At 41.0% G+C, this 27,390-nt stretch overlaps 1 protein-coding gene across 1 annotated transcript; it reads left to right on the forward strand.

The window, feature by feature from the left end:
• The first annotated feature begins 1,719 nt into the window (after positions 1–1,719).
• LOC139399473 (myosin heavy chain, fast skeletal muscle-like) lies at positions 1,720–22,397 on the forward strand. The gene is made up of 39 exons (XM_071144888.1): positions 1,720–1,947; positions 2,318–2,464; positions 2,803–2,959; positions 3,678–3,705; positions 3,970–4,063; positions 4,207–4,299; positions 4,477–4,537; positions 4,831–4,929; positions 5,225–5,328; positions 5,757–5,895; positions 6,162–6,280; positions 6,430–6,579; positions 6,674–6,844; positions 7,061–7,364; positions 7,696–7,754; positions 7,848–7,935; positions 8,052–8,169; positions 8,307–8,430; positions 10,613–10,749; positions 11,295–11,550; positions 11,733–11,975; positions 12,284–12,460; positions 12,557–12,702; positions 13,165–13,255; positions 13,594–13,983; positions 14,105–14,231; positions 15,555–15,673; positions 16,819–17,015; positions 17,153–17,336; positions 17,453–17,618; positions 17,998–18,122; positions 18,282–18,590; positions 18,807–19,010; positions 19,162–19,287; positions 19,425–19,595; positions 21,326–21,430; positions 21,511–21,606; positions 21,732–21,863; positions 22,265–22,397. Exons 1-39 carry the CDS (start codon positions 1,732–1,734, stop codon positions 22,283–22,285), a joined length of 5,793 nt encoding a protein of 1,930 aa, XP_071000989.1. The 5' UTR covers positions 1,720–1,731; the 3' UTR covers positions 22,286–22,397.
• The last annotated feature ends 4,993 nt before the right edge of the window (positions 22,398–27,390 follow it).

Here is a 27,390-nt window from a genome sequence, read left to right on the forward strand (position 1 = left end):
TTTTTACCAGCTCAGCTGCTAAGCAGTTAACTTCAGAGAGTAATAACAGTTTGAGGCAGCTATGTCGCTGTCAGCAATATGAGTGGATAAGATGATTGAAATACTGGTATGGTGTTATGTAAGTCATAAGAAGTTTTTACCAACTGAAATGTGAGACAAATAGAACAAGCCTCCAGTATCTTCAATATGTCAAACTGTAGATAAAAACAACACATTAGATTTATAAGTTTTATAAACTGAAATTGAAATGTTTCCATTCTATCTGTTAAATATTAATGTCGTTCCACCAGGGTGATAAATCAAATGAAGCAAAGCACGAGGTAACGACCATCTACGTCACAAGCATGAGGTGAGGAGACAGTTCAGATGTGTTTACAAGCTAAACAATATAAATAACAGGTGAACATATATATAAAGTTGTTGATGAGGATTAATGCCACTAAAATGGAACTAAATAAGGTCAGATTAGACTTAATGAAAACTATTTTAGTTGTAGTGGGGCAACATGGACTCAGTCCATTACAGTATATGAGGTTCAGTAGAAGCAACATGGACTCAGTCCATTACAGTATATGACGGTCAGTGGAAGTAACATTGGAATCTCTTCGATAAATAACATTTTTGATATTGTTATAACAATTAGTAATTAAATCTTGCTTAAGTAAATTCAGTGAAATTCAATTCAGAGACAAATATGACATTAAAAAGTAATGTCATGGGAGTGTGGTGCTCCTGGAAGTGGGAGGTTCTAGCGAGACACAGACACACAGAGGTCTCTCCTACAATTCATGTCCTTTCCCAGAGTGGTCCATAATTAACTTTTGCCTGGTTGGCACTTCCAACCAGATATAAGGAGGCTGAGGCCCCAGCATCCATAAGTCAGATACCTTCTTCCTCTGTGGTAAGACCTCTCCACCTCCTTAGATTTGTATATTTGTCTCCTCGTTGTACTCAGCAACTGAGGCAGTAGCTAACTGCACTGTTTGAATTGACTTCTGCATGTCTCTTGTAAGATTTGACAAAATGCAATTAAATGTAAAACATTTTTCTTACTTTAAATGTTTTATTTTAAATCTCTAATTTTCATTTGTTGGTAAATTTAAGTGTCTAGAATGTAACTGGGTTTTCAGCGGTATTCATTTTAATCAAATAAAAAAATAGTGGTAAAGTGTGTTGTCACTAGGAAAATGAAAGTTACCAGTGGCACCTCAGCTCCTGAGTGACGCAGCGGTCTTTTATTTCACCTTCATTTAACCAGGTAGACTTGTTGAGAACACGTTCTCATTTGCAACTGCGACCTGGTCTAAGTCACCGCAACTCAGTGCTAGAGGTGTCACTGCAGGCCTTGGTTCGATTCCGGGCTGTATCACAACCGGCTGTGATTAGGAGTCCCATAGGGCAGCGCACAGTTGGCACAACGTTGCCCGGGTTAGGGGAGGGATTGGCGGGGTTAGGCTGTCATTGCAAAATAAGTATTTGTTCTTAACTGCCTTGCCTAGTTAAATAAAGGTATAAAAGTTCAACACCTTCTGTTTCACAGGGTCCTCTAAGAAGTACACATTCATCTGTAGGAGGGAAAAAAGAAGGTGAGACACGGTTTGACTCTTCACATAAAAAGTGATGAGAATATTCTGTTAGAGATACCGCTCACCTAACTCTGTTGACTGGGGAGGAAGCACCACAGAGTCAATCATGTTTCTTGTTTCATCTCTTTCCTAGTTATCCGTCACCATGAGTACGGACGCGGAGATGAAAATCTACGGCAAGGCTGCCATATACCTTCGTAAATCTGAGAAGGAGAGGATGGAGGCACAAGCCGCACCCTTTGATTCAAAGAACTCCTGCTATGTGACAGACAAGGCGGAGCTGTACCTTAAGGGTCTGGTCACTGCCAGGGCCGACGGGAAGTGTACTGTGACAGTCACGAAACCTGACGGCACTAAGGAGGTAATCCTGATCTGAAAAGTAGTCAAGTTTGTGTAATTACTCTATTTCTTGAAAACTCATCGAAATGATCAAAAACATTTCAATATAAAATATTTAACAAAATAAATATTATGAAGCATTTCTTGTTTTTTGTAGCCAGAATACAACCTTCAAACACATCATCTTTAACACAGCTACTTAACAATGGCATAGATTGTTTGTAATTGACTAGTCAAGAAACACCAGATATGTGTCAGTGGGTGATAACTAAGTAGTTGGATTAATGTGGATATGCATTTTTTTTAAAGATTCAACATGTATTTAATGAACAAAAAGCATTCAGTCATGTCCAGGTTGATCTGTGTGTAATCTAGATTTCTGACTGTTTCAGGAAGGAAAAGAGTTCAAAGATGCAGACATCTATGAGATGAACCCCCCTAAGTACGACAAGATTGAGGACATGGCCATGATGACCTACCTGAATGAAGCCTCTGTGTTGTATAACCTCAAAGAGCGTTATGCAGCATGGATGATCTATGTAAGAAACCTGCACATACAAACACAAACACACATGAAGATAATAAACACACACATACATGAAGATAATAAACACACACACATGAAGATAATAAATACACACACACATGAAGATAATAAACACACACACATGAAGATAATAAACACACACACATGAACATAATAAATACACACATACAGTCCTACACATAAATGAACGGTAGAAACCAAAACATATCAATAGAGTAGATCCACATCAGTATACCAAAGTACACCCACATCCTCACATAAATCCAGGTAAAAGTACATCTGACTTTGTTAATCTCCTAAATCTCCTAAATTAATTATGCTTTCATCTAGACCTACTCGGGGCTCTTCTGCGCCACGGTGAACCCCTACAAGTGGCTCCCTGTGTACGACGAAGAGGTTGTCAACGCCTACAGAGGGAAGAAGAGGATGGAGGCTCCACCCCATATCTTCTCCGTCTCTGACAACGCCTTTCAGTTCATGCTGATTGGTACAAGCTCCCATGGATGGATGGATAAATGGATAGACGGATGGAAGGATGGTTGGATGGATGGACGGATGGAAGGATGATTGGATGGATGAATGGATGATTGGATGGATGGTTGGATGGATGGATGTATGGATGGATAGACGGATGAAAGGATGGTCGGTTGGATGAATGGATGATTGGATGGATGGACAAATGGATGGATGGTTGGTTGGTTGGTTGGTTGGTTGGTTGGTTGGTTGGTTGGTTGGATAATTGGATGGATGAATGGATGGTTGGATGGATGGAGGAATGGGTGGTTGGATGGACGGAGGGATGGATGGATGGTTGGTTGGTTGGTTGGATAGTTGGATGAATGTCCATTAAGTGCTCATGGATGGATGGATGGTTGGTTGGTTGGTTGGTTGGTTGGTTGGATAGTTGGATGGATGAGTGGATGGTTGGATGGACAGAGGGATGGATGGATGGTTGGTTGGATAGTTGGATGAATGTCCATTAAGTGCGCATGGATAGATGAACGGATGCATCAATGGAAATTTAAAATATACTTCAGAGAGGTATCTACTGTTTTCTAGTCTAGGTTCGAACAGTTTGCTGGGAATATCTGATTTCACTACCCTTGAATGGAAAATGTTCCAAATTGAAATTCATGATGATGCTTTGAATTAAATGTCCCCATAATCTTTCTTGAGTATGATAAGCAATATGGTTTTGTTTTCAGATAAGGAGAACCAGTCCGTCCTGATTACGTAAGTTGTTTACTAAAATGTCACTTGAGAAAGTGTTTCTATTGTAATAAGTTGGGTCACTTGGTGTGATGAAATACATGACATTATGGAGAGATTAGAGCATCAGGTTATGTGTAATAACGAGTCGATGAGAAGGATTATTTGTTAAAGACTTATGTCAGAACACAGGTTAACAGTGTATTTTTCTATGCTATTTCTTAGTGAAAGACAATCTGACACTCAAACATGTAACTAAAACCCCTCGTTCTCTGTCATATAAACCAGCGGAGAATCCGGTGCAGGAAAGACTGTCAACACCAAGCGTGTCATCCAGTACTTTGCCACCATTGCAGTGTCTGGTGGAGAGAAGAAGAAGGAAGTAGACCCCAGCAAAATGCAAGTAGGTTGTTCTTATGTTTGCCTTTTAATTTCAGTTTGGTTGAATCATGTTTCAAGAAAAGTGATCAATCGAGAAAAATGTGCTTTACCAGTTTCTGAGCAACTTGTATTTGTCTCAATCAGGGGTCTCTTGAGGATCAGATCATTGCAGCTAACCCTCTGCTGGAGGCTTACGGTAATGCCAAAACAGTGAGGAATGACAACTCGTCTCGCTTTGTAAGTAGTATGAAGGGCACACGTTGGAAGTTACCTTATATCGGACAGATATATTTCAGTAGTTTCCTATTGTCATTTCAATAGATGACCAACAAACTGTAATGTTTAAAGAGGTCTATCAAAGTAAATTGTTGATTTATTTGTTGACCTATTTTTAACCCCCATGCTCTACTGTAGGGTAAATTCATCAGGATTCACTTCCAAGGTGGTAAACTGGCTAAAGCTGACATTGAGACCTGTGAGTTGGTTTTGATTGTTTCTCAATGCTTTCCTAAATCCAACACATATCTTTTTTTGGAGATCACATAGACAAATATAATCTCTCTCTCTCTCTCTCTCTCTCTCTCTCTCTCTCTCTCTCTCTCTCTCTCTCTCTCTCTCTCTCTCTCTCTCTCTCTCTCTCTCTCTCTCTCTCTCTCTCTCTCTCTCTCTCTCTCTCTCTCTCTCTCTCTCTCTCTCTCTCTCTCTCTCTCTCTCTCTCTCTCTCTCTCTCTCTCTCTCTCTCTCTCTCTCTTTCTCTTTCTCTCTCAGACCTGCTGGAGAAGTCCAGAGTGTCCTTCCAGTTGCCTGATGAGAGAGGCTACCACATCTTCTTCCAGATGATGACAGGCCACAAACCTGAGATAGTTGGTACGACAAAGTAGAGATTCAGGGAAATTATTCCCACCCCCATCTGTGGAACTTATAAAAATATTCATAGCCCACACTAATAATACTATTACAATGATTACATCCAAGGTAACAAGACATCTAGACATGAGTCAGGTCTCTGGGAAATATCTATAGAGTAATACACTGTGATGCACTAGTAATAATACATGTATCATTGAGTCCATCTATTGAGTATAGGAGGGAGAGATACTGTAAAGTAGGACAGCAGAATTATATGAGATTTACCTGACAAGCATTTCTCCGTTGTCCACAGAAATGTCGCTCATCACCACCAACCCCTACGACTTCCCCATGTGTAGCCAGGGTCAGATCGCTGTGGCCAGCATCAACGACAAGGAAGAGCTGGATGCCACAGATGTGAGTCAAACAAAGGGTTAACCAAACTCTAGATAGGGAATGGGTAGGACCACCATACACACTGAATGCTCTGTGTAATTCCAACTTGGTGGCAGCTGGGAATTTTCATGTATTTTTAGTTTGATTCTAAATGCCTTGTGTTAGTTAGACATGTGCCTCAAGGAACTCTTCATGCCTTCACACTTCACCTTGAGGCACATACATGTAAGACATTCACAAGAGAGCGCCACTAAGTGTCCTGTGGAACTGTGAAAACTCATTTTGTGCTGCCATCTACTAATGTGTTTGCCAAGCGTAATCATGTGGAACAGAGAAGCCAGTCAAATCTATCCATCCCATTTGTTCTGCAGTGAGCAGCACAGAACTGTAGTGTAACTGACCAAACTACAGTTCAGTTCATCACTGTGGTACTTCCTCTTTAATGTCAGGATGCCATTACAATCCTGGGCTTCACTAATGATGAGAAGATTGGCATCTACAAGCTGACAGGAGCTGTAGTGCACCATGGAAACTTGAAATTCAAGCAGAAGCAGCGTGAGGAGCAGGCCGAGCCAGACGGCACAGAGGGTGAGTCCCACTCATAGATATACAATATGTAAAGCATTTGTCCCAGTCCCCAACATAGACATAGAACACCTAAGACAGACAGTGCCACATGAAAGTCAGGCAGGGGATAATTTTTGGAGAACAGGTACAACCTCCTCAAATGACTTGAAGTTAGATGAATCAAAACCTAACCTACAAAGAAGTTATCCAAACTAATTTGCCAGTTTAACATCAGAAAAAAAGCGTTCTTGTGTGCCTGAATCTGTTGTTGTTGGTTCTCTCTCCAGTGGCTGATAAAATTGGCTACCTTCTGGGTCTGAACTCAGCTGAGATGTTGAAGGCTCTGTGCTACCCCAGAGTGAAGGTCGGCAATGAGTATGTGACCAAGGGACAGACTGTGCCACAGGTACGGCGGCCAAACAAATCTACAATTTTCTGAGCACAGGAATTATTTGGGGGACGAGTGCATTGCTTTTGTTTTTCCCAAGCTTGTATCACCTTATCACTGGACATGGTCAATATCTCATGTATTAATTTGAGGTATTATCATTGCAGGTTAATAACTCAGTCAGTGCTCTGGCCAAGTCCATCTATGAGAGGATGTTCTTGTGGATGGTCATCCGTATCAATGAGATGTTGGACACCAAGAATCCAAGGCAGTTCTATATCGGTGTGCTTGACATTGCCGGGTTTGAGATCTTTGACGTGAGTATGAGACCAGAACAAGACAATTCGTTCTGATTGAGATGGATTACAAACTTGTATGATGAAATTACCCCTTTTAAAACTCCATCAACAGTATAACAGCATGGAGCAGCTGTGCATCAACTTCACCAATGAGAAACTGCAACAGTTTTTCAACCACACCATGTTCGTCCTGGAGCAAGAGGAGTACAAGAAGGAGGGAATCGTCTGGGCCTTCATTGACTTCGGCATGGACTTGGCTGCCTGCATTGAGCTTATTGAGAAGGTAAGATGTCTGTGAGGATTATAATGGACCATAAAAGCAAAGCTCATATGGAGCGCTGTTTGAGATATTATCAGTATCTGACTGTTGAGATCTCAATATGTTTCCTATTATGTGCCTCTAAATGAATATAATCCTATAACAGCATGTTTACTAAAGGAATTAATGTGATCCAAAGTGTAAATATCACTAATTTGATATACATCTCCTTTCGTAAAGCCATTGGGCATCTTCTCCATCCTTGAAGAGGAGTGCATGTTCCCCAAGTCTTCAGACACTACCTTCAAGGACAAGCTGTACTCCCAGCATCTTGGCAAAGCACAGGCATTTGAGAAGCCCAAGCCTGCCAAAGGCAAGGCAGAGGCCCACTTCTCCCTGGTGCACTACGCCGGCACTGTGGACTACAACATCACTGGGTGGCTGGAGAAGAACAAGGACCCCCTGAACGACTCAGTATGTCAACTGTACGGGAAGTCAGGAGTCAAACTTCTGGCTGCCCTGTATCCTGCTGCCCCACCTGAGGGTAAGACTGGCATCACGTCAAAATATTTAATTAAGCACCAGTTACAATTTTCTTTAAAGTCCTTGAATATATCACAATTTCTCAGGGTTTATTACTGGGTTAATTTACTCATACAATAGGTGTTATTCTACACAATCTGATTGACAGCATTTGCCTCTAGATACGTGTGAAGTTAACCAGAGATTCTCTGGTATATAATTAGTGTGCTTGCTGAAGACAAGACCACTCTAAATTTCTTACATATTCTTATTATTATTCTATTTATTCCATCCGCTCTAGGAAATTTACTTTTCTAGTTATCTTTTACTTTCCCCCATTTTAACAGATAAAGCCAAGAAAGGAGGCAAGAAGAAGGGTGGTTCCATGCAGACTGTGTCCTCCCAGTTCAGGGTGAGCTTTTGAAATATGCATATTTAGTCTTTCAAAAGTTGCATTGATTATCATAAATGATGTCTGAGAAAATGGTTTGTAACCCTCTTACAGGAGAACTTACAAAAGCTGATGACCAACTTGAGGAGCACTCATCCTCACTTTGTGCGCTGCCTGATCCCCAACGAGTCAAAGACTCCAGGTACAAGAAATATTGAGTTAAATATGTCTTCTTATCAGTACAGTATCAGTGACCTTAACAATCCCAATCTATAATCTGTTTATGAGTATTAAAAGAGACTTGTTTTGTTTTACCAGGTCTGATGGAGAACTTCCTGGTTATTCACCAGCTCAGGTGTAATGGTGTACTGGAGGGCATCAGGATCTGCAGAAAGGGCTTCCCCAGCAGAATCATCTATGCTGATTTCAAGCAGAGGCACATACGCACACACATACACACACCCCATAAAATATCTGCTCCAAGGGTTTTCCCAGCATCAGAATAGTCTTACCTTTGACGAAATATAACCAACATATTACAACTTGACATGTTAAAAATATCTCCTCATTCAGGTACAAAGTACTGAATGCCAGCGTCATCCCTGAGGGCCAGTTCATGGACAACAAGAAGGCTTCTGAGAAGCTGCTTGGGTCCATTGATGTGAATCACGAGGATTACAAGTTTGGACACACCAAGGTCAGTCAAATACTCCCAGGAAAAGATGACAACAAAACACAACTACTATGATAATTTAAAATCACTTCAGTTGGTATACCCACTATGTTATTATTTCTTCTTCATTTAACTAATGGAAAAAGTGGAAAATCGTTGTAGCGTTTTTTTTCGCCAAAGTAATTACATGACAAGTATAGAAGAGAAACGAAAGTAATTATCATGCGCATGGTGTTAGAGTGGTATGGCTGCAGTTGTCTGTATCTGTGTACATTATTCATCAGCAGTGCCTTCAGAAAGTATTCACACCCCTTGATTAAAAAAAACAAAACAAAAAATGTGAAAATTTGTGATTTAAAAATATTTAATTGTGATTTATTGTCAATGAGCTACGCAAAATATTTGAATGTCAAAGTGGAAGAAAAATTCTAACATTTGTAAAAAAAAACAATTATAAAAAATAAAACACTAAAACATCTTGGTTATTCAACCCTCTGGGCCAAGACATGTTAGACTTCCTTTTGGCAGCGATTACAGCTGTGAGCCTTTCTGGGTAAGTCTCGAAGAGCTTTCCACACCTGGATTGTACAATATTTGAACATTATTCTTAAAAAAATTATTCAAGCTCTCTCAAGCTAGTTGTTAATCATTGCAAGATGATGTGTCTGTTTTCAGCCATTTTCAATTTTTGCCATATATTTTCATGCCGATTTAAGTCAAAACTGTAACTTGGCAACTCAGAAACATTCAATGTAGCCATTTTCAAATCTTGCCATAGATTTTCATGCCGATTTAAGTCAGAACTGTAACTTGGCAACTCAGAAACATTCAATGTAGCCATTTTCAAATCTTGCCATAGATCTTCATGCCGATTTAAGTCAAAAACTGAACTTGGCAACTCAGGAACATTCAGTGTCATCTTGGTAACAACTCCAGTGTATATTTGGCCTTCTGCTTGGGGTTATTGTCCTGCTGAAAGGTGCGTTTGTCTCCCAGTGTCTGTTGTAAAGCAGACAGAACCAGGTTCTCCTTTAGGGTTTTTGCCTGCGCTTAGCTCTACTCCGTTTTCTTTTTATTGTAAAAAAAACTCCCTAGTTTTTGTCAACAACAAGCATACCCACAACATGATGCAGCCAACACCATGCTTGAAAAAATGTGGAGTGGTACTCAGTGTTGTGTTGGATTTGCCCCAAACATAATGCTTTGTATTCAGGACTTAAAGTACATTTATTTGCCACATTCTTTTGCAGTTTTACTATAGTGCCTTATTGCAAACAGGATGCATGTTTTGGAATATTATTAATCTGTACAGGCTTCCATTTTTTCACTCGGTCATTTACATTAGTGTTGTGGAGTAACTACATGTTAATCCATCCTCAGTTTTCTCCTGTCACAGCCGTTAAATTCTGTTTTAATGTCACCGTTCGCCTCATGGTGAAATCCCTGAGAGGTTTCCTTCCGCTCTGGTAACTGAGTTAGGAAGGATGCCTATATCTTAGTATTGACTGGGTGTATTGATACACCATCCAAAGTGTGATCAATAACTTCACCTTGCTCATAGGGATATTCAATATCTTTTTTTACCCATCTACCAATAGGTGCCTTTCTTTGAGAGTCAAGGGAAAAACCTCCCTGGTCTTTGCGGTTGAATCTGTGTTTGAAATTTACTGCTCGACTGAGGGACCTTACAGATAATTGTATGTGTGGGGTAGAGATGAGCAAGTCATTAAAATGTAATGTTAAACACTATTATTGCACATGGAGTAGGTCCATGCAACTTATTATGTGACTTGTTAAGCACATTTTTACTCCTGAACTTATTTAGGCTTGCCATAACAAAGGGGTTGGATACTTATTGACCGAAGACATTTCAGCTTTTCATTTCAAATGAATTAATTTGTAAAAATGTGTCTAAAAACATAATTCCACTTTGACATTATGGGCTATTGTGTGAAGGCCAGTGACACAACATCTCAATGTAATTCATTTTAAATTCAGGCTGGGAAAAGTTGAGGGCTGTGAATACTTTCTGAAGGCTCTGTACAACTGTACAATAACTAACAACTTAGACACAACCTATCCCATGGTATGTTTGCAACCATTGCAGAGTTAATGTTGTTTAAATCAATCTAGTGGTGTTGTTCCCCTCTTTTGATTCAAGCCTTTCTATCTGTGGTTCCATTGACCGTGTTAACCTGTGTCTCAGGTGTTCTTCAAAGCCGGTCTGCTGGGTGTCCTGGAGGAGATGAGAGATGAGAAGCTGGCCACTCTGGTCGGCATGGTCCAGGCTCTCAGCCGTGGATTCCTCATGAGGAGAGAGTTCACCAAGATGATGGAGAGGAGGTGAGGAATAGTAGACATCTTGGCAAAGCTTTCTGTCAACCACTTGTATCTAATGCATTATGATTACATACTATATATGCTGTGAGTTGTTCAGAATGAGAAGGTACATCTTATAATGGTCTACTAAAGCTTTTGGGTTAATGAATTTAGTCCAGAAATGGATATAGCAACTAAGGATTCTCACTTTATAGCTGCAGTTTGGGATTTGGCTGTTCAACTGTCATTTAATACATTTGTGATATTAGCCCATTTACTTTTGAAAAATATCAAAGTCTTGTTGAGCTTAACATGCATGACCTGTCAGTCCTTGCATCGAGAGAGCTGTCTGTGAGTTTAAGATGGGTTACATTTCCCTACACCGATTCCTCAGCTGTATACAAAAGGGGGCAGAGGATTTGTTGTTCTTTTACTCCGACTTCAACGTCATGTTGAATTCATGTTAGTTGACAACTCAACCAAATGTAAATCAAAACAAAATGTTGAACTGAAGTCTGTGCCTGGTGGGACGTCACTCGCCATGCCACTATATCCTTTCTGTTGAACAGAGAGTCTGTCTTCGCCATCCAGTACAACATCCGCTCATTCATGAATGTCAAAACCTGGCCATGGATGAAGTTGTACTTCAAGATCAAGCCCCTGCTGCAGAGCGCTGAGACTGAGAAGGAGCTGGCCAACATGAAGGAGAACTATGAGAAGATGAAAATAGACCTGGCCAAGGCTCTGTCCACAAAGAAGCAAATGGAGGAGAAGTTGGTGTCCCTGACACAGGAGAAGAACGACCTGGCGCTCCAAGTAACATCTGTGAGTGAGCAACGACCTACATGAAGGCACATTTAAACACACATTTACATACACACACAGGCACACTGTTTATCTGTTATTTATATATTTCATGATTTGGTCTGACATATTTGACTAAATGAAGTCAGTATTTTGATACACAAAATTAGGCCGCTTATTTTTATCCCCTGTTCTGAAACCAGGAAGGAGAGAGTCTGAACGATGCTGAGGAAAGGTGTGAGGGGCTCATCAAGAGCAAGATCCAGCAGGAGGCCAAACTCAAAGAGACGACCGAGAGGCTGGAGGATGAGGAGGAGATCAATGCTGAGTTGACTGCCAAGAAAAGGAAGCTGGAGGATGAGTGCTCTGAGTTGAAGAAGGATATTGATGACCTGGAGCTCACCCTGGCCAAAGTGGAGAAGGAGAAGCACGCCACTGAAAACAAGGTCTTCCAAACATTAATCAACTCAAAGCATAGCTTAAAGAAATGGAATTCAAGTTGTATTGTGGGTGCAGGAAAAATGAACACACAATAGTACAATTTCAGTTGTGGGGTACATTCATTGTATGTTCTGCTCCCCCTCATTTATGACTTCCATTCAGTACACTGGCGTGGTGAACACTGCCATCTAGTGTTGAATCTATAGTACAGTAATTGTTGATGCAGTTCTAATCTAAACGAACTGAATGCAACATATAACAAACTCTATCTCCCCTTTATGGTGAAGTATAATCATGTTGTGGCCATTTACAGGTTAAAAACCTGACAGAGGAGATGGCGTCTATGGATGAGAGTGTTGCCAAGCTGACCAAGGAGAAGAAAGCCCTCCAAGAGGCCCACCAGCAGACACTGGATGACCTGCAGGCAGAGGAGGACAAAGTCAACACTCTGACCAAGGCCAAGACCAAGCTGGAACAGCAAGTGGACGACGTGAGTGGAGTTTGACATTTTGGCCATGATAGTATGTAAGATTATATTATCTTCAGTTGTTTAGATTTTAATAATATATGTGTTTTTATCTTCTAGCTTGAGGGTTCTCTGGAGCAAGAGAAGAAGCTCCGTATGGACCTTGAGAGATCCAAGAGAAAGCTGGAGGGAGATCTGAAACTGGCCCAGGAGTCCATAATGGACCTGGAGAATGACAAGCAGCAAGCTGATGAGAAAATCAAGAAGTAAAAACAAACAAATGACAGTATTAGCTGCTGTAATGGTTGTTTTTGGCTAATTCTTGTAGTTGTGAATCAGCATATTCATGTGATTCTTAAAGAGACACTTCAGGATTTTGGAAGCTCTTTATCTACTTCCCCAGAGCCAGATGAACTTGTGAATATCATTTTTATCTCTGCATGCAGTTTAAAGTTGCTAACTGTTAGCGCAATGACTGGAATTCTATGGTAACTGCTAGCATGCTAGTAAGCATTGGCTCACAAAACTACATCTAACATCCTTCATACTGGATGCAGAGACAAACAACTGGTATCCACAAGTTCATCTGACTGTGGGGAAGTAGATACAGGCCATCATTGCCAAAATACTGAAGTATCCCTTTAAAAGCAATTTGAATGGTATAATGCTCTCCCTTTACACTTTCGAACCAAAACTAACTCTGCAATCGGCATATTTGTGTTTCTCAGGAAGGACTTTGAGACCACTCAGCTCCTCAGCAATATTGAGGATGAGCAGTCTCTGGGAGCTCAGCTGCAGAAGAAGATCAAGGAACTCCAGGTACAGTAGAGGATCTAGGGGTCTAAGCTCCAGACTCACCCAGGTACAAAGCTCCAGAACAGAAAAGCACAGACTTGAAAAACATTATTCTGGTAGCACACATTTTTCCCGATAGATTCTGATGGCTGAATAAGTTGGAATGTGGTGCTTCTTGCTGTTGTAAAGATGATGTTTCAAAATTGTAGTTTGGATCCTGCATTGGACACTCTACTGAATATATTAACTGTCTTTGTATTAACACATTCATGCAAAATATACATACTATTATTATTTTGTGAGGTTCAATTGTTTCAACTGTATTGTAGTGTTCATCCCCCTGCTCCTGCCCCCTGTTCTAGGCCCGTATTGAGGAGCTGGAGGAGGAAATTGAGGCTGAGCGTGCTGCCAGGGCTAAGGTTGAGAAGCAGAGGGCCGATCTCTCCAGGGAACTTGAGGAGATCAGCGAGAGGCTGGAGGAGGCCGGAGGCGCCACTGCTGCTCAGATTGAGATGAACAAGAAGCGTGAGGCTGAGTTCCAGAAGCTGCGTCGTGATCTTGAAGAGTCCACCCTGCAGCATGAGGCCACAGCCGCCGCTCTGCGCAAGAAGCAGGCCGACAGTGTGGCTGAGCTCGGGGAGCAGATCGACAACCTGCAGCGCGTCAAGCAGAAGCTGGAGAAGGAGAAGAGCGAGTACAAGATGGAGATTGATGACCTTTCCAGCAACATGGAGGCCGTCGCCAAGGCTAAGGTGAGTAGTGATGTTTTGATCAAGCAGTGTTGAGGAGGGTCAACTGCATTACCATTCAAGTGAACTGAAGTTGACAGCAGTCACATATATAAAGTAATGATGGAACATGTTTCACTAACAGGGAAATCTGGAGAAGATGTGCCGTACTCTTGAGGACCAGCTGAGTGAGCTCAAGACTAAGAGTGATGAGAATGTTCGCCAGGTCAATGACATCAGCGGACAGAGGGCCAGACTCCTGACAGAAAATGGTACCATCAACAATGAACAACAACCTAATGTTTTACTTCACTAAAACACAATAAAATGTGTTGGGGATTTATGTCCATAGTCCACATTAGTGTCACTCAGTGATGTTTAAGATGAAGGAGGACGATCATTTTTTTTGTAGGATCTTGGCCTTATTTCTATTACAGCATATTGGATGACTCTTTCATATTCGATTCATCCAGCTCAATGTAACATCGATAGGTTTAGAGTACTACATGATGCTCAAATGTTCCATATACCCATCGTGAGGTTGCTACAACCTAGCCTATGAATGACAGTTTACAACGTATGTGCACAGGTCGAGAGAAGAATTTGAGTAATCGAGATGAGAGACTGTGATACATTCAATACTGCCTTGCACACTCTTGCCTGCATCTAGCTGATCTAGGTTGTAATAATTAGTCCAACAGTTGCAAACGAGAGTTTATATTGGACAAATTCAGGTATGTTATCCTAATTTTGTTCTATTTGGTTCCGTTTAAGAAAGGTTTTCAACAGAATGTGCGGAATGAATACTACCCTGATCCCACGCAGACACAGTTCACTTTCATAGAAGCCACATACAAACAGCATGATCATTTTGCTCGTTGTATAATTCCTTCTCGCATCTACGTGCTCTTCTCGTCTCCTCCTTTTCCCTTCTGGACTTCAGTTCAAAACACATCAGCTATCTGTGATCAGATGAAAAAAATATCTTAATTCTCTAGTCCTTTGATTGAGTGGACAACACGTTAGTTCATGCTGCAAGAGCTATGATAGGTTGCAGTTCGTAGTCATTATCACTGTGTAAGTCTATGGAAGGGGGTGAGAACCATGAGCCTCCTTGGTTTTGTATTGAAGTCAACGTCACCCGAGGAGGATGGAAACTAGCTGTTGAATGGAAACATGGCTACACCATGGTGCTACGCTACGCCACGGTGCTACGCTACGCCACGGTGCTACGCTACGCCACGGTGCTACGCTACGCCACGGTGCTACGCTACGCCATGGTGCTACGCTACAGATTGCTGTTGAGGCTACTGTAGACCTTCATTGCATAACATTGTGTTTTAATCAATGATTTGGTGGTGTGAATATATTTGGTTTTATCTAACTTTTTTAATGTTTCACTATTTTTATTTTTTATTAATTTCACTGAGGATGATGATGGTCCTCCCCTTCCTCTTCTGAGGAGCCTCCAATGGTCCACATAGTTTCTACTGTACAATTCACCACCGAACAACATTCCACATGATACATTAAAATACATTTTCAATCCAAGAGAACAGAGACCCTATTAACAAGATGTCCCTCTGTCCTTGCAGGTGAGTTTGGCCGCCAGCTGGAGGAGAAGGAAGCCCTGGTGTCTCAGCTGACCAGAGGAAAACAGGCCTTCACCCAGCAGGTGGAGGAGCTGAAGAGGGCGATTGAGGAGGAGGTCAAGGTAAGGGACCCAAGATGGACTCCACCGACCCCAGAGTTTAGTGCAGGGATCATCAACTAGATTCAGCTGTGTGCTGATTTTTTTTATTGTGGGGTTAGGGTTAGGACATAATTACAAATCATTTGTAGACTGCCAATTGAATGCAAGAAGCACAGACAGATATAATATTTGACTAAAACATAATATTTTCAAACCTTGCTTACATTTGTATGCAATCACGTACAGGGACAGAATACACCCCCCCCCCCCCCCCAAAAAAATAAAATAAATCTGATGGGTCACAAAGTATGTGATGGTGGCTGGGGGTGGTGTCCTGAGGGGGGGTAGGCCCCCATCCTGAAGTTGGAGATTTTGCATTTTTCAAACACCTGAAACAGCTTTTCCTGCAATCTATAGTCATAATCTTTATAATTAATTCATTGTAAAAAAAAAAAAAAAAAAAAAAACATATCTCAGCATACCTCTTCAGCTGTCTGTGTCTTGTCTGGTGTTTTTAAAGAAACTAAATATGCTTCTCTTCATTTCTGCTAAAATCTGGGTAAAAGATTGAAAGGAATTTGAGACTCATTCAGTACATTTAGTTATTGCTTGCTTTTCTTAAGTCGACCAGCCTTTCTAGCAGGCATACCAGCTAAGATAGTTAGACAAGCTAGCCACTCTACCTCGATTGATAGCCTGAAATGGCTTCTTGGTAGCTAGTTATGAGGTTGGGATTTTGGGAACCTACAGTATCTGGGCTGACTAAAGCCAATTTCAGAAAATTACAAGGTAACTAGTAGTATTAAAGAGAAACAACAACAGGACAAATCTGAGGGGGCACGTGCCCCCCTGTGCCCCCTATGGGCATGACGCCTCTGATCACATAGATCTGTCTGTTGTTCAAGGGAATACTCTGGATTGGATTTCCAAAAATAAAATCACTTGGAGCTGATTTGTTGGTGTTTTTACAGTCTTTTACGGTCCCCCTGTCAAAAAATTATATTTTTTATTCAGAAAACGTGAGGGGCCAAATAAAATCGCGGCCTTCCAGCTCGAGAACCCTGGTTTAAAGACATATCTTGATATACATGGTGACTACACCACCATCAGAGACTTCTACCATAATTTGTTTGACTCCAATCTTTCTTTGTCTTTCTCTCTCACAGGCTAAAAATGCACTTGCCCACGGTGTCCAGTCTGCCCGCCATGACTGTGACCTCCTGAGGGAGCAGTTTGAGGAGGAGCAGGAGGCCAAGGCAGAGCTGCAACGCGGCATGTCCAAGGCCAACAGTGAGGTGGCTCAGTGGAGGACTAAGTATGAAACTGATGCTATCCAGCGCACAGAGGAGCTGGAGGAGGCCAAGTGAGTCGCACGCAACAGAAAAAAATCAAATACAGGGTATTGATGGTGAGGGTGGATTGGGCTCTGAGAAAATGTTACATCAACATGTATTGTAACATTTGTTTCAGCCGCTAAAACCTCCCTCTGTTGTCCAATAGGAAGAAGCTGGCCCAGCGTCTGCAGGAGGCAGAGGAGACCATTGAGGCGACCAACTCCAAGTGCGCCTCCCTGGAGAAGACCAAGCAGAGGCTGCAGGGAGAGGTGGAGGACCTCATGATTGATGTTGAGAGAGCCAACGCATTGGCCGCCAACCTCGATAAGAAGCAGAGGAACTTTGACAAGGTGAAAACAAAGAAACCTCACCTTAGGGTGATATTTTCTGTCTGCTATATGATTAACTGTAGCATATTTCTGATTCAAAACTCTTCATCTAATGAAACTCCCATGGATACTCCTAGGTTCTGGCAGAGTGGAAGCAGAAGTATGAGGAGGGCCAGGCTGAGCTGGAAGGAGCTCAGAAGGAGGCTCGCTCTATGAGCACTGAACTCTTCAAGATGAAGAACTCCTACGAGGAGGCTCTGGATCATCTGGAGACTCTGAAGAGAGAGAACAAGAACTTGCAACGTGAGCATTTGACAGCGATTCTATTTGGCTCATGTTTAACTAATGTTTTGAAAATGGAGAGAACTTTAAGCATCAAATGTACAGATCAAAATATATATTTATTTTACTTGTGATCACTATTCCTTTGAACGACCAAAGGATGTGGAGGGCAATTAGATTTGCAAGACCATATGAATTGCTGTTAATTAATTAACTGTTATTATGATTCAATGTCAACTTCAGTACATTGGCAATATCCACATGAAGTCTCCCAAGTCTAAACTGCTCCTGTGTGTGTGTGTGTGTGTGTGTGTGTGTGTGTGTGTGTGTGTGTGTGTGTGTGTGTGTGTGTGTGTGTGTGTGTGTGTGTGTGTGTGTGTGTGTGTGTGTGTGTGTGCAGAGGAGATCTCTGAACTGACTGAGCAGATTGGAGAGACTGGCAAGAGCATCCATGAGCTAGAGAAGGCCAAGAAGACCGTGGAGACAGAGAAGTCTGAGATCCAGACCGCTCTGGAGGAGGCTGAGGTACAAACTGCAGCTGTTAGATGGGGAAAGCAGTGTTAAGCTAGCCAACGCCAGCTACAGGATAATGCTCCCTGTAATGGTGTTTAGCGTAGTCATATATATAATTCCTACATCCAAATGTATTGAACACATTTCGCCTGACTGCTTCTATTTGTCCAGGGCACACTGGAGCACGAGGAATCTAAGATTCTGCGTGTGCAGCTGGAGCTGAACCAGATCAAGGGTGAGGTGGACAGGAAGATCGCTGAGAAGGACGAGGAGATGGAGCAGATCAAGAGGAACAGCCAGAGGGTGGTTGACTCCATGCAGAGCACCCTGGACTCTGAGATCAGGAGCAGGAATGATGCCCTGAGGGTGAAGAAGAAGATGGAGGGAGACCTGAATGAGATGGAGATCCAGCTGAGCCACTCCAACAGGCAGGCCTCTGAGGCCCAGAAACAGCTGAGGAACATCCAGGGACAGTTCAAGGTAAAGGGACATCAGGCTCAAAAATCTGAACATGGAGTGGGATTTGTTTGTGAATCTGTAGAAAATAAAAGAACAGTGGATTTGAATAGATTGAACTATATACTGTACAAAGGAGGGAAATATTGAGTAAATTCTTACCAATGAACGTTTCTATCACCCATCCTACCACCCCTAATTCCACAAGTCCTAATGAACGTATGTCATTGTGAACCCCAGGATGCGCAATTGCACCTTGATGATGCCGTCCGCGCTGCAGAGGACATGAAGGAGCAGGTAGCCATGGTGGAGCGCAGAAACGGTCTGATGGTGGCTGAAATCGAGGAGCTGAGAGTTGCTCTGGAGCAGACAGAGAGAGGCCGCAAAGTGGCTGAGACTGAGCTGGTAGACGCCAGCGAGCGTGTTGGACTGCTGCACTCCCAGGTATGGGTCAAAAGCCATTTCTAATGAAACTCAACCAAGCATACCGTTTACACACACCTGGAATTCAACAGTCTTTGCTTGAAGATTTTCAGAATTTCAGCCTTGTAAGTTCTCTTGAGAGTCAAACAAATTGTCTTGTTTCCTCCTTCAGAACACCAGCCTTCTGAACACCAAGAAGAAGCTGGAGACTGACCTGGTGCAGGTGCAGGGAGAGGTGGACGACATCGTCCAGGAGGCCAGGAATGCAGAAGAGAAGGCCAAGAAGGCCATCACTGACGTGAGTCCTTGAATTACATCAACTTAATTTGTCCTCAAGAGAAATGGTAGCTGTGCTGGTTAACCACAATAAAGATGTCAGAGGGATGTTATGATTTGTGCCAATTGGTGCATAAATTAAACAAACTACTTTTCCAGGCGGCCATGATGGCTGAGGAGCTGAAGAAGGAGCAGGACACCAGCTCTCACCTGGAGAGGATGAAGAAGAACCTGGAGATCACAGTCAAGGACCTGCAGCACCGCCTGGATGAGGCTGAGAATCTGGCCATGAAGGGAGGCAAGAAGCAGCTCCAGAAACTGGAGTCCAGGGTGAGTTATCAGCAGGGTGGATTAAAAGACTGATTGCTGCATTTGATCCTATAAAGTCATATGCAACAGATAGGTGATAATTAGGGTTAAGTGCCACATCAACCCAATTTGTACATTGACGACTCAGGTATTTGAAACAGCAACATTTAACTGCTAGTAAACCTGCCACCCTAAACCACCTTGATCAAGGGTTCCCAAACTTTTTGACACGGGACCCCTTTTGTGATAGAAAATTAATTAGTGACCCCCTCATAATATCAGAATACAATTCCTACCTTAGAGTGTAGTAAAAATAGCATCCAGGTAGTTTTACCACAATGTTTCTAAACCCAGAGGTGCAACATTGCAAGACTTCCGGGAATGCTTGCGATTCAGACCAGACCGGGGTTTGAGATGTCTATGGGAGAAGTGAAAAATTCATCCTTCTTTGTTAAAATCTCAAGGCAAGACCTAGACTCTAGTAAATGTATTAAGATACTGGAATACATCTTTAAGTAGCTGAAACTGTCATTACTACAACCTAGTGAAAGTAACAAACCAACACATTTTAATTTTCATCAAAAACAACTTTCTACCGAAGGAGTGCTTTTGACTGCATGAACATGTGCAGTTCAGCACAACCGTTAGATCCAATGTTTCTGTGCATGAGCTTAGCTAGCTAAGGTCGCAATGGGATTGTCTACAAGTCTTCATCTTTTGGATTTGCTACGACTTCTCCAGTGCATGGCTGGACTAATCATGTCTCAGCCCCTGGGAAAGGACATTTTTAAGTCACCTTCTGGCATCAGAAACATAATTTTGCAGTTTTAAAACAAATGTTCAGCTATTCTACACATTTTTCCTTTGGACAGAAATAATATTTTGTCATTTTAGAGCTAATTTCTTGAAATTCTACACATTTTGCCATGGGTCGGAGAGAAAATGTAGCAGTTTTAAAAGCTTAAATCAGGATGTATTTACATTCAAAATCAACATTTTTGGGAATATGTTACACTTTTTAGTGGAGTTGTAGCCAAGACCTTAAAATAAAGATATACAAATGTAGTAATCTAGTTGCTTCGTTCAAGCTTGTACAAAAATCCTGGCAGACTTCTTCTGAACTCATAATAATAATAATAATAATAATAAAAATTCGAAATAAATATCAACACACAATATAATAGACTGTACATGAATCCAATTCATCTCATTGTAATCATTTGTTAGGCTTCATCTAGTTACATTGTTTAATTTCTCTCTCTCCAGATCGCTAGCTTCTCATTCACTCTGCTGCAAAAGGGCTGTTGCTAGGGAAGTTAGCGTTGCTATGTGGGGCTACCAGCTAGAAGGCTAAATTAGCTTGTAGGCTAGCGGACATTCACAAGTTCATAAAAACGTGAAAAAACAACATGAAATCGTAACAAACATATGTACATACTCTGGAAACATTACTTTAATATGGTGCTTTCCCACTTACCTTCCAAATTCATTTATGAATTTAATTTGCTTCTGTCTCGCTTCTGACTATCAATATTCATAACAATTGAAATGTAAATTCCACTTTGGGAACCACTGACCGGGAAAATGAAAAGTTGTTATAATTATAGACCCCTTCAATAAAAATTGTAAATAGTACATAGGAACAGACAACAATTGTGCCTCCTTGACTAGGTAGAAGACTCTACCTGTTTTACAAGATGTTTTACATCTGATTTCACCAGCCATTTATTACATTTATTTCTTCCACAAAGGTGCGTGAGCTCGAGACTGAGGTGGAGGTCGAGCAGAGAAGAGGTGTAGACGCAGTCAAGGGAGTCCGCAAGTATGAGCGCAGAGTCAAGGAGCTCACTTACCAGGTAAGAGAAAGTGCATTCTTCACACAGACAGGTTTGTGTATATAATTATGGGGCATTGATCATTTGATCTTCTCCCACAGACTGAGGAGGATAAGAAGAACGTTAACAGACTTCAGGACCTGGTAGATAAGCTGCAGATGAAAGTGAAGGCCTACAAGAGGCATTCTGAGGAATCGGTGAGTCACAAACTTAGTCAAATACTGCATTCGAATATAAACAGCATTCGAAAATATATTTATCTTTAGAAAAAGGTATATAATGAATGCTGATGTTCTGCTCTCCCTCTCTTTTCCTCACCCAGGAGGAAGCAGCAAACCAGCACATGTCTAAGTTCAGGAAGGTTCAGCATGAGCTGGAGGAGGCTGAGGAGCGTGCTGACATCGCTGAGACTCAGGTCAACAAGCTCAGAGCCAAGACCCGTGACTCTGGAAAGGTACAGAACTGCTGCTAAACCTGTACCTGACTCATGTTCAGATATGACCACATCAACACCACCTATGATTCAGTCTTCACAGAGGTCAATACAGACCTTTTACACTCAACTGAATTGAATATCCCTAAGAAGAACATTTCAGGAAGGGCTAAACAATCTAATAAAAGTTATTCAGTTAGTACTTCAACATCAAAAATCCAAGCTGAGCACTGAGCACTAAAGACTTGATCCATTATATTCTATACATATATTTATCATGTTCATTATTATTACTGATCCATTATATTCTATCCATATATTTATCATGTTCATTATTATTTCTGATCCATTATATTCTATCCATATATTTATCATGTTGATTATTATTACTGATCCATTATTTTATTTATTTCTTCTTACAGGGTAAAGAAGTTGCTGAATAAACAAGACCAAAGTATTGAAGATCAAAGTCTTACCATTTTCCTGTGTTGCATAAAATATGATTTTCATGGTGAAATGTTGAGCATTGATTAAAAACATGTGGATCTACATACACTTCCTTTGTGACTGTGGATTTATTACTCAGCAAACAGCTTTTTCATACCATAAAATATTGTACTTTAATTAAAGGGGCAATCTGGGATTCCAACAACAACAAAGTGGTACCCCAACAAAGCAGTCACTTTTTTTTGGTAAACAGCTGAGGGATGAGGCTGGAGAAATGCAGGTTTGGGTAGGTTATTTTCTAAATATAATCCATTACAGTTACTAGTTACCTGTCCCAAAAAATGTAATCAGTAACGTAACTTTTGGATAACCCAAACTCAGTAATGTAATTACATTTCATTACTTTTAGATTACTTTCCCCTGAAGAGCCATTAGAAGAAGATAATAATGTATGTTAACATTTGAACGACATCTATTGCAGGATAAATCAATGTTAATGTTTACATAGCTGGTCATATGTGGATGTTACATTTTTACTTTGTGGTGGTTATGTAGGCTTCTTCTTAACCATCACTTTCCACTTCATATAATAATACGATTAAATTATATCTTTACATTAAAAACCAAAGTCTATCAGAATTCCAGGCATTCCAATAATGTTTATACCCCTTGATCTTCAAGAATAGGACTTGGAAATATGGGAGTATAGATTAGCCTAATTGTTTTACCAGAGCTTAACCCCAAAACGAAGGACTTATTAGCCAGCCCTACTCTGTTGTTTATGATTTTGTTGTCATGTAGGACTGATTTGGCTCATTGATTCGAGCTAAAAAGGATTTTTTTCAGAATTTAAAAGTAATCTAGTTTTTCAAAATAATCTAATCTGATTACAATATTTTTGCTGGTAACATAACGGATTACAGTTACAGTTGTTTAGTAATCCGTTACTCCACAACACTGGAGAAATGTAACTGTAACAGTATAACTTTAGACCGTCCCCTCGCCCATACCCGGGCGCGAACCTGGGACCCTCTGCACACATCAACAACAGTCACCCAAGAAGCATCGTTACCCATCGCTCCACAAAAGCCGCGGTCAAGGTCTCAGGGCAAGTGATGTCACCGATTGAAACGCTATTTAGCGCGCACCACCGCTAACTAAGCTAGCTGTTTCATATCCGTTACATAACCACTCCCCAGTTCTCAGACTCGGGATGTAAGGACTGACCATCCAAATTAGGGTTGAATATTTTCCCGGTTACATCCCGAGAATAAATAATTTTTCTCCCGGGTAACCCAGTATATTCATCCCAAACCGAAAGTGTCATTCTAAAGGATAGCCTATAATGGATATAATATGTCTGGATTTTGATTAGAGATTTGACCTGCAAGAAAATTCAAGCCTGATGCTACCTGAGCCTGATGAGCCATTACATTAAATACATTTTATGAGCTCAAGCCCCAAAAAGTCCAAATGACTGTGCCTTTATCCCACTGAGTGTACAAAACATTAAGGACACCTGCTCTCTCCATGACATAGACTGACCAGGTGAGTCCAGATGAAAGATATGATCCCTTATTGATGTCACTTGTTAAATCCACTTCAATCAGTGTAGATGGTGCTGCCAGACCACTGGTAGAGTGGGCACATACACCGCTACATATCCATTGCCCCTTGCTGCTCTATGCCAGTGTCATGAAGTTGGCCTGGTGATAGGTTTATGACAGTCATAAATACCTCTTCCCCCCTTTTTCCTCTCTCTACCCTACTGATGTTACATTTGAAAACCCTTGGTTAACATAGAGATTCTGGGAACATCAGAAGGTGGGGAAATGAACTATATTCTGGTAATCTGACCAATTCAACATATGCAGTGGTACTTAATGAATATGATGTCAGTTCGGTTGTCATCTGAGACATTCTCATCAATGATAAGATGACATAAACCCTACAGTGGAAAGTCTACACATCAGAATTATCGGATTCACATGGAATTGTTGTTCAATTTAAATGTTTGAATATTAAATTATTCGTGATGGGATGAAAAGTGATTTTAGCTTCTAAAATGTGAGAATTGGGTTTTCATGAGTGAATTAAGCCCGACTCAGTGGCCCGTACACGTGAAGAGACATATGTAGTAAACTATGAAACACTATATAAGCCCTTGACGAAAATGTAACCTCCTGTTCCGAGGATGTGAGGACGACAGTCTGATGTCAGAATGGTTCAGATAATAACTACAGAACGAAGCCAACATCAGCTTGAGCTTTGGTTGCGAATGGTATTTACTACAGAAGTGATACCTCCTGGCCGTTGAGTTAGCAACAGCAGCTGCAAACGAGGGTTAGGAAGGAACAGACAGAGTATCCTGTCTATCACAAAACGACGTTACTACAACGTATCCAATTGACCACCAGAGACATTCTTTAAAGGACAAAGGACTCGGTTTGGCAACACGGCCTTCCATCTACCACCAACCTACCGAAGCGCAGCTCAGAGTTAATATTTATTGCATTTTCCTTTTCCAAATGGGCGGTAATTTAGAATGCATAAGATACTGTATTTATGATAGCACAGCTTCTCCCTGTGTCCCTCAGTCTTCCTGCTCCTTCACTCAAACCCAGCCTTTTTCTTTTGTGTAACCAGCTGTCATATCTGTTCCGCCCGCTAGGGACGTTTTCCTTTATGATGTCATTTGTAATCAAGGTATGATTAATTCTTTGTATATGTAATTCTGTGTGATTAGTTAGGTATTTAGTAAATAAATAATTAAACCCAATTTTGTATTGCTGATTCAACTTGTTAGCCAGGGTTCGTGAAGATAACCAAGAATTTACAACTTTCAGATGAGACTGAATTAAGGTGACGATTAATATTGACTGCTAATGATGTCAAATATTACTAGGTCTTTAAGAGTTTATTCGGGAAGATAACAGCTCTATAAATATTCTTTCATGGTGCCCCGACTCTCTAATTAATTACATTTACATGATTAGCTCAATCAGGTAATATTAATTACGGAGAAATAAGCGAATACATTTCTGTATGAGGGCTGATAAAGCTAATTATAGAAATCTGAGAAATAGAGCGATTGGCCAAACGTAGGGCTATTTCTGCCTAGCTCGTTTCAGACGCGGGTAGGCTCGGTCATTATTCATTTCTCGAGCGAGGACAAAGAGCCAGCCGATTGAAATTCAGGGGATATAAGCTTGACCAGCGATATATATCTCTTATCTTCCTCGTGAGTAGACCACGGTGCATTTCGTTGTTTGCCGCGTGTTCCGGTTAAAACATTGTCAAAAAACGCAGAAAAGGGTTTGAACATAATACGTTATAAGTAAAACCTTTCCCTTGCTAAGGGAATCCTATGTGCTGCATTTTTCAGGCACAAAGTAGGTTTAGCTTGCATTCTTGTGCCTCGTTGAAATTCCTCCGCCTTGCGGAGCGGAAGTCCCGCCCTGGGTAGTTCCGTTTGATTTCAGCGTGTGAAATCATTGACCGCTGAAGCGTGCCCTACTACATTCGTTCATGAAGAATTATTCAGGTCACACTCAAGTCATTACTTATGATATCCAGACGGATATCAATGTCTTACCCAATTGAACTAATAAGTGTAAATCTGGCAATTTACATTCTGAAATAGATATTTTAAATAATATCCAAATTGATGAGTTTTCTAAATAAGACATTGTAAACCTTTTCCAAACTAACCTAGATGAAGCAACTTCTCAGGTTAATGAAAGTTTAATTCCCAAATAGCCTATACAGGTCTGATTTATCATTAAATTGATCAATCAGTCAAATTTGTTTTTTGCAAAACCATTCAGTAATTCAGTACTGACAGAAGCCCCGCCCAGCGGGAATCCCATGTGGCTTCGGCCTTAGGGAGAAGTGTACCACAGTGTTGAATGTTCCCAACATTTGATCTACTGTTTACACTTATGATATCCAATCAATGGAGATTGTATGGATTATCGTCTCATTCAATTTAATAAGTTAAATTGTTGAACATACATGTTCTTCCAATCAAATGAGACACTTTTAAACTTCTCATATTAACCTGGATGAAGCAGCACCTCAGGTTATTAAAGTGTAATACCCAGATAGCCTTCCCAGGTAGGATTAATCATTGGCATTGATTCATTAATTCAATTTGCTTTTGCAAATTCATTCATGTCCAACTTCCACATTACTGGTACGATACTGATGGTTCGTCAACATCTATAAATAGATTAAACTTGTCTTTGCAGCTTCCAATGAATTCCAAACCCAAACTTTAAAAAAAATAGGAATTTTTTTCTAATAATGTGCAAGCTATCAGAGGTGGTCACCACTCCTCCGCTAATTAGTGAACCTCCACCCATAAAAGGATTGATCTCTGACCTCAGCAGCAATACCAACCCTAATTATGCCATTAGCGAAAAAATAGCCGAAATTGCGAACGCTCCAAAATCAACCATCAAACCATCATCAAAATCAACCATCAAACCATCATCAAAATCAACAGGCTTTGTGACGGTTCTCTCCACTTTTGCACTGATGTATCGCCATAAACATGTGGTATCTGTCCAATACCACAGTGCACAGCTGAAGCACGTGCCAGACATGGCTAACATGAGGGGGCAGGTGGAGAGAACTGAGCAACTATTGACAAAAGCAGGAAATTAAAACATTCTGCTAGTCGAGGAACTGTGTTTGAAATCTGAACAATTAAAAGTAATTGCAAATACTTATGACGATGAACGAGCACAAACTCTTCAACAAAATCGTTGTCTCCAGGAAGAACTGGATTTAGCCAAAACGAAATACGAGGTAGTCCACTCCAAACTAGATAAATCTGTTGAGTTATCTACAAACAGGAGCGCGCAATTTGATAACATGCAGGCAGTTTTGTTGAATGTTACTCAGAGTAACACGGTTCTACTCAAAATTCTGCAGACCAAAGACAATCGATTAGTGAACACAATGACTAAGTTGGATGACAGGGAGTTGGATGACAGGGGACAGGGAGTACCCCTCCAGGTTTCCTTTATCTGGGGGGGACTGGAGCTGTCAGCTGGGTAGTGTATCTTAATGCATTTTTGAGAAATGATTCAATGAA

Source organism: Oncorhynchus clarkii, unplaced genomic scaffold (genome assembly GCF_045791955.1).
Source record: "Oncorhynchus clarkii lewisi isolate Uvic-CL-2024 unplaced genomic scaffold, UVic_Ocla_1.0 unplaced_contig_498_pilon_pilon, whole genome shotgun sequence".
Classification (NCBI taxonomy): Eukaryota; Metazoa; Chordata; class Actinopteri; order Salmoniformes; family Salmonidae; genus Oncorhynchus; species Oncorhynchus clarkii.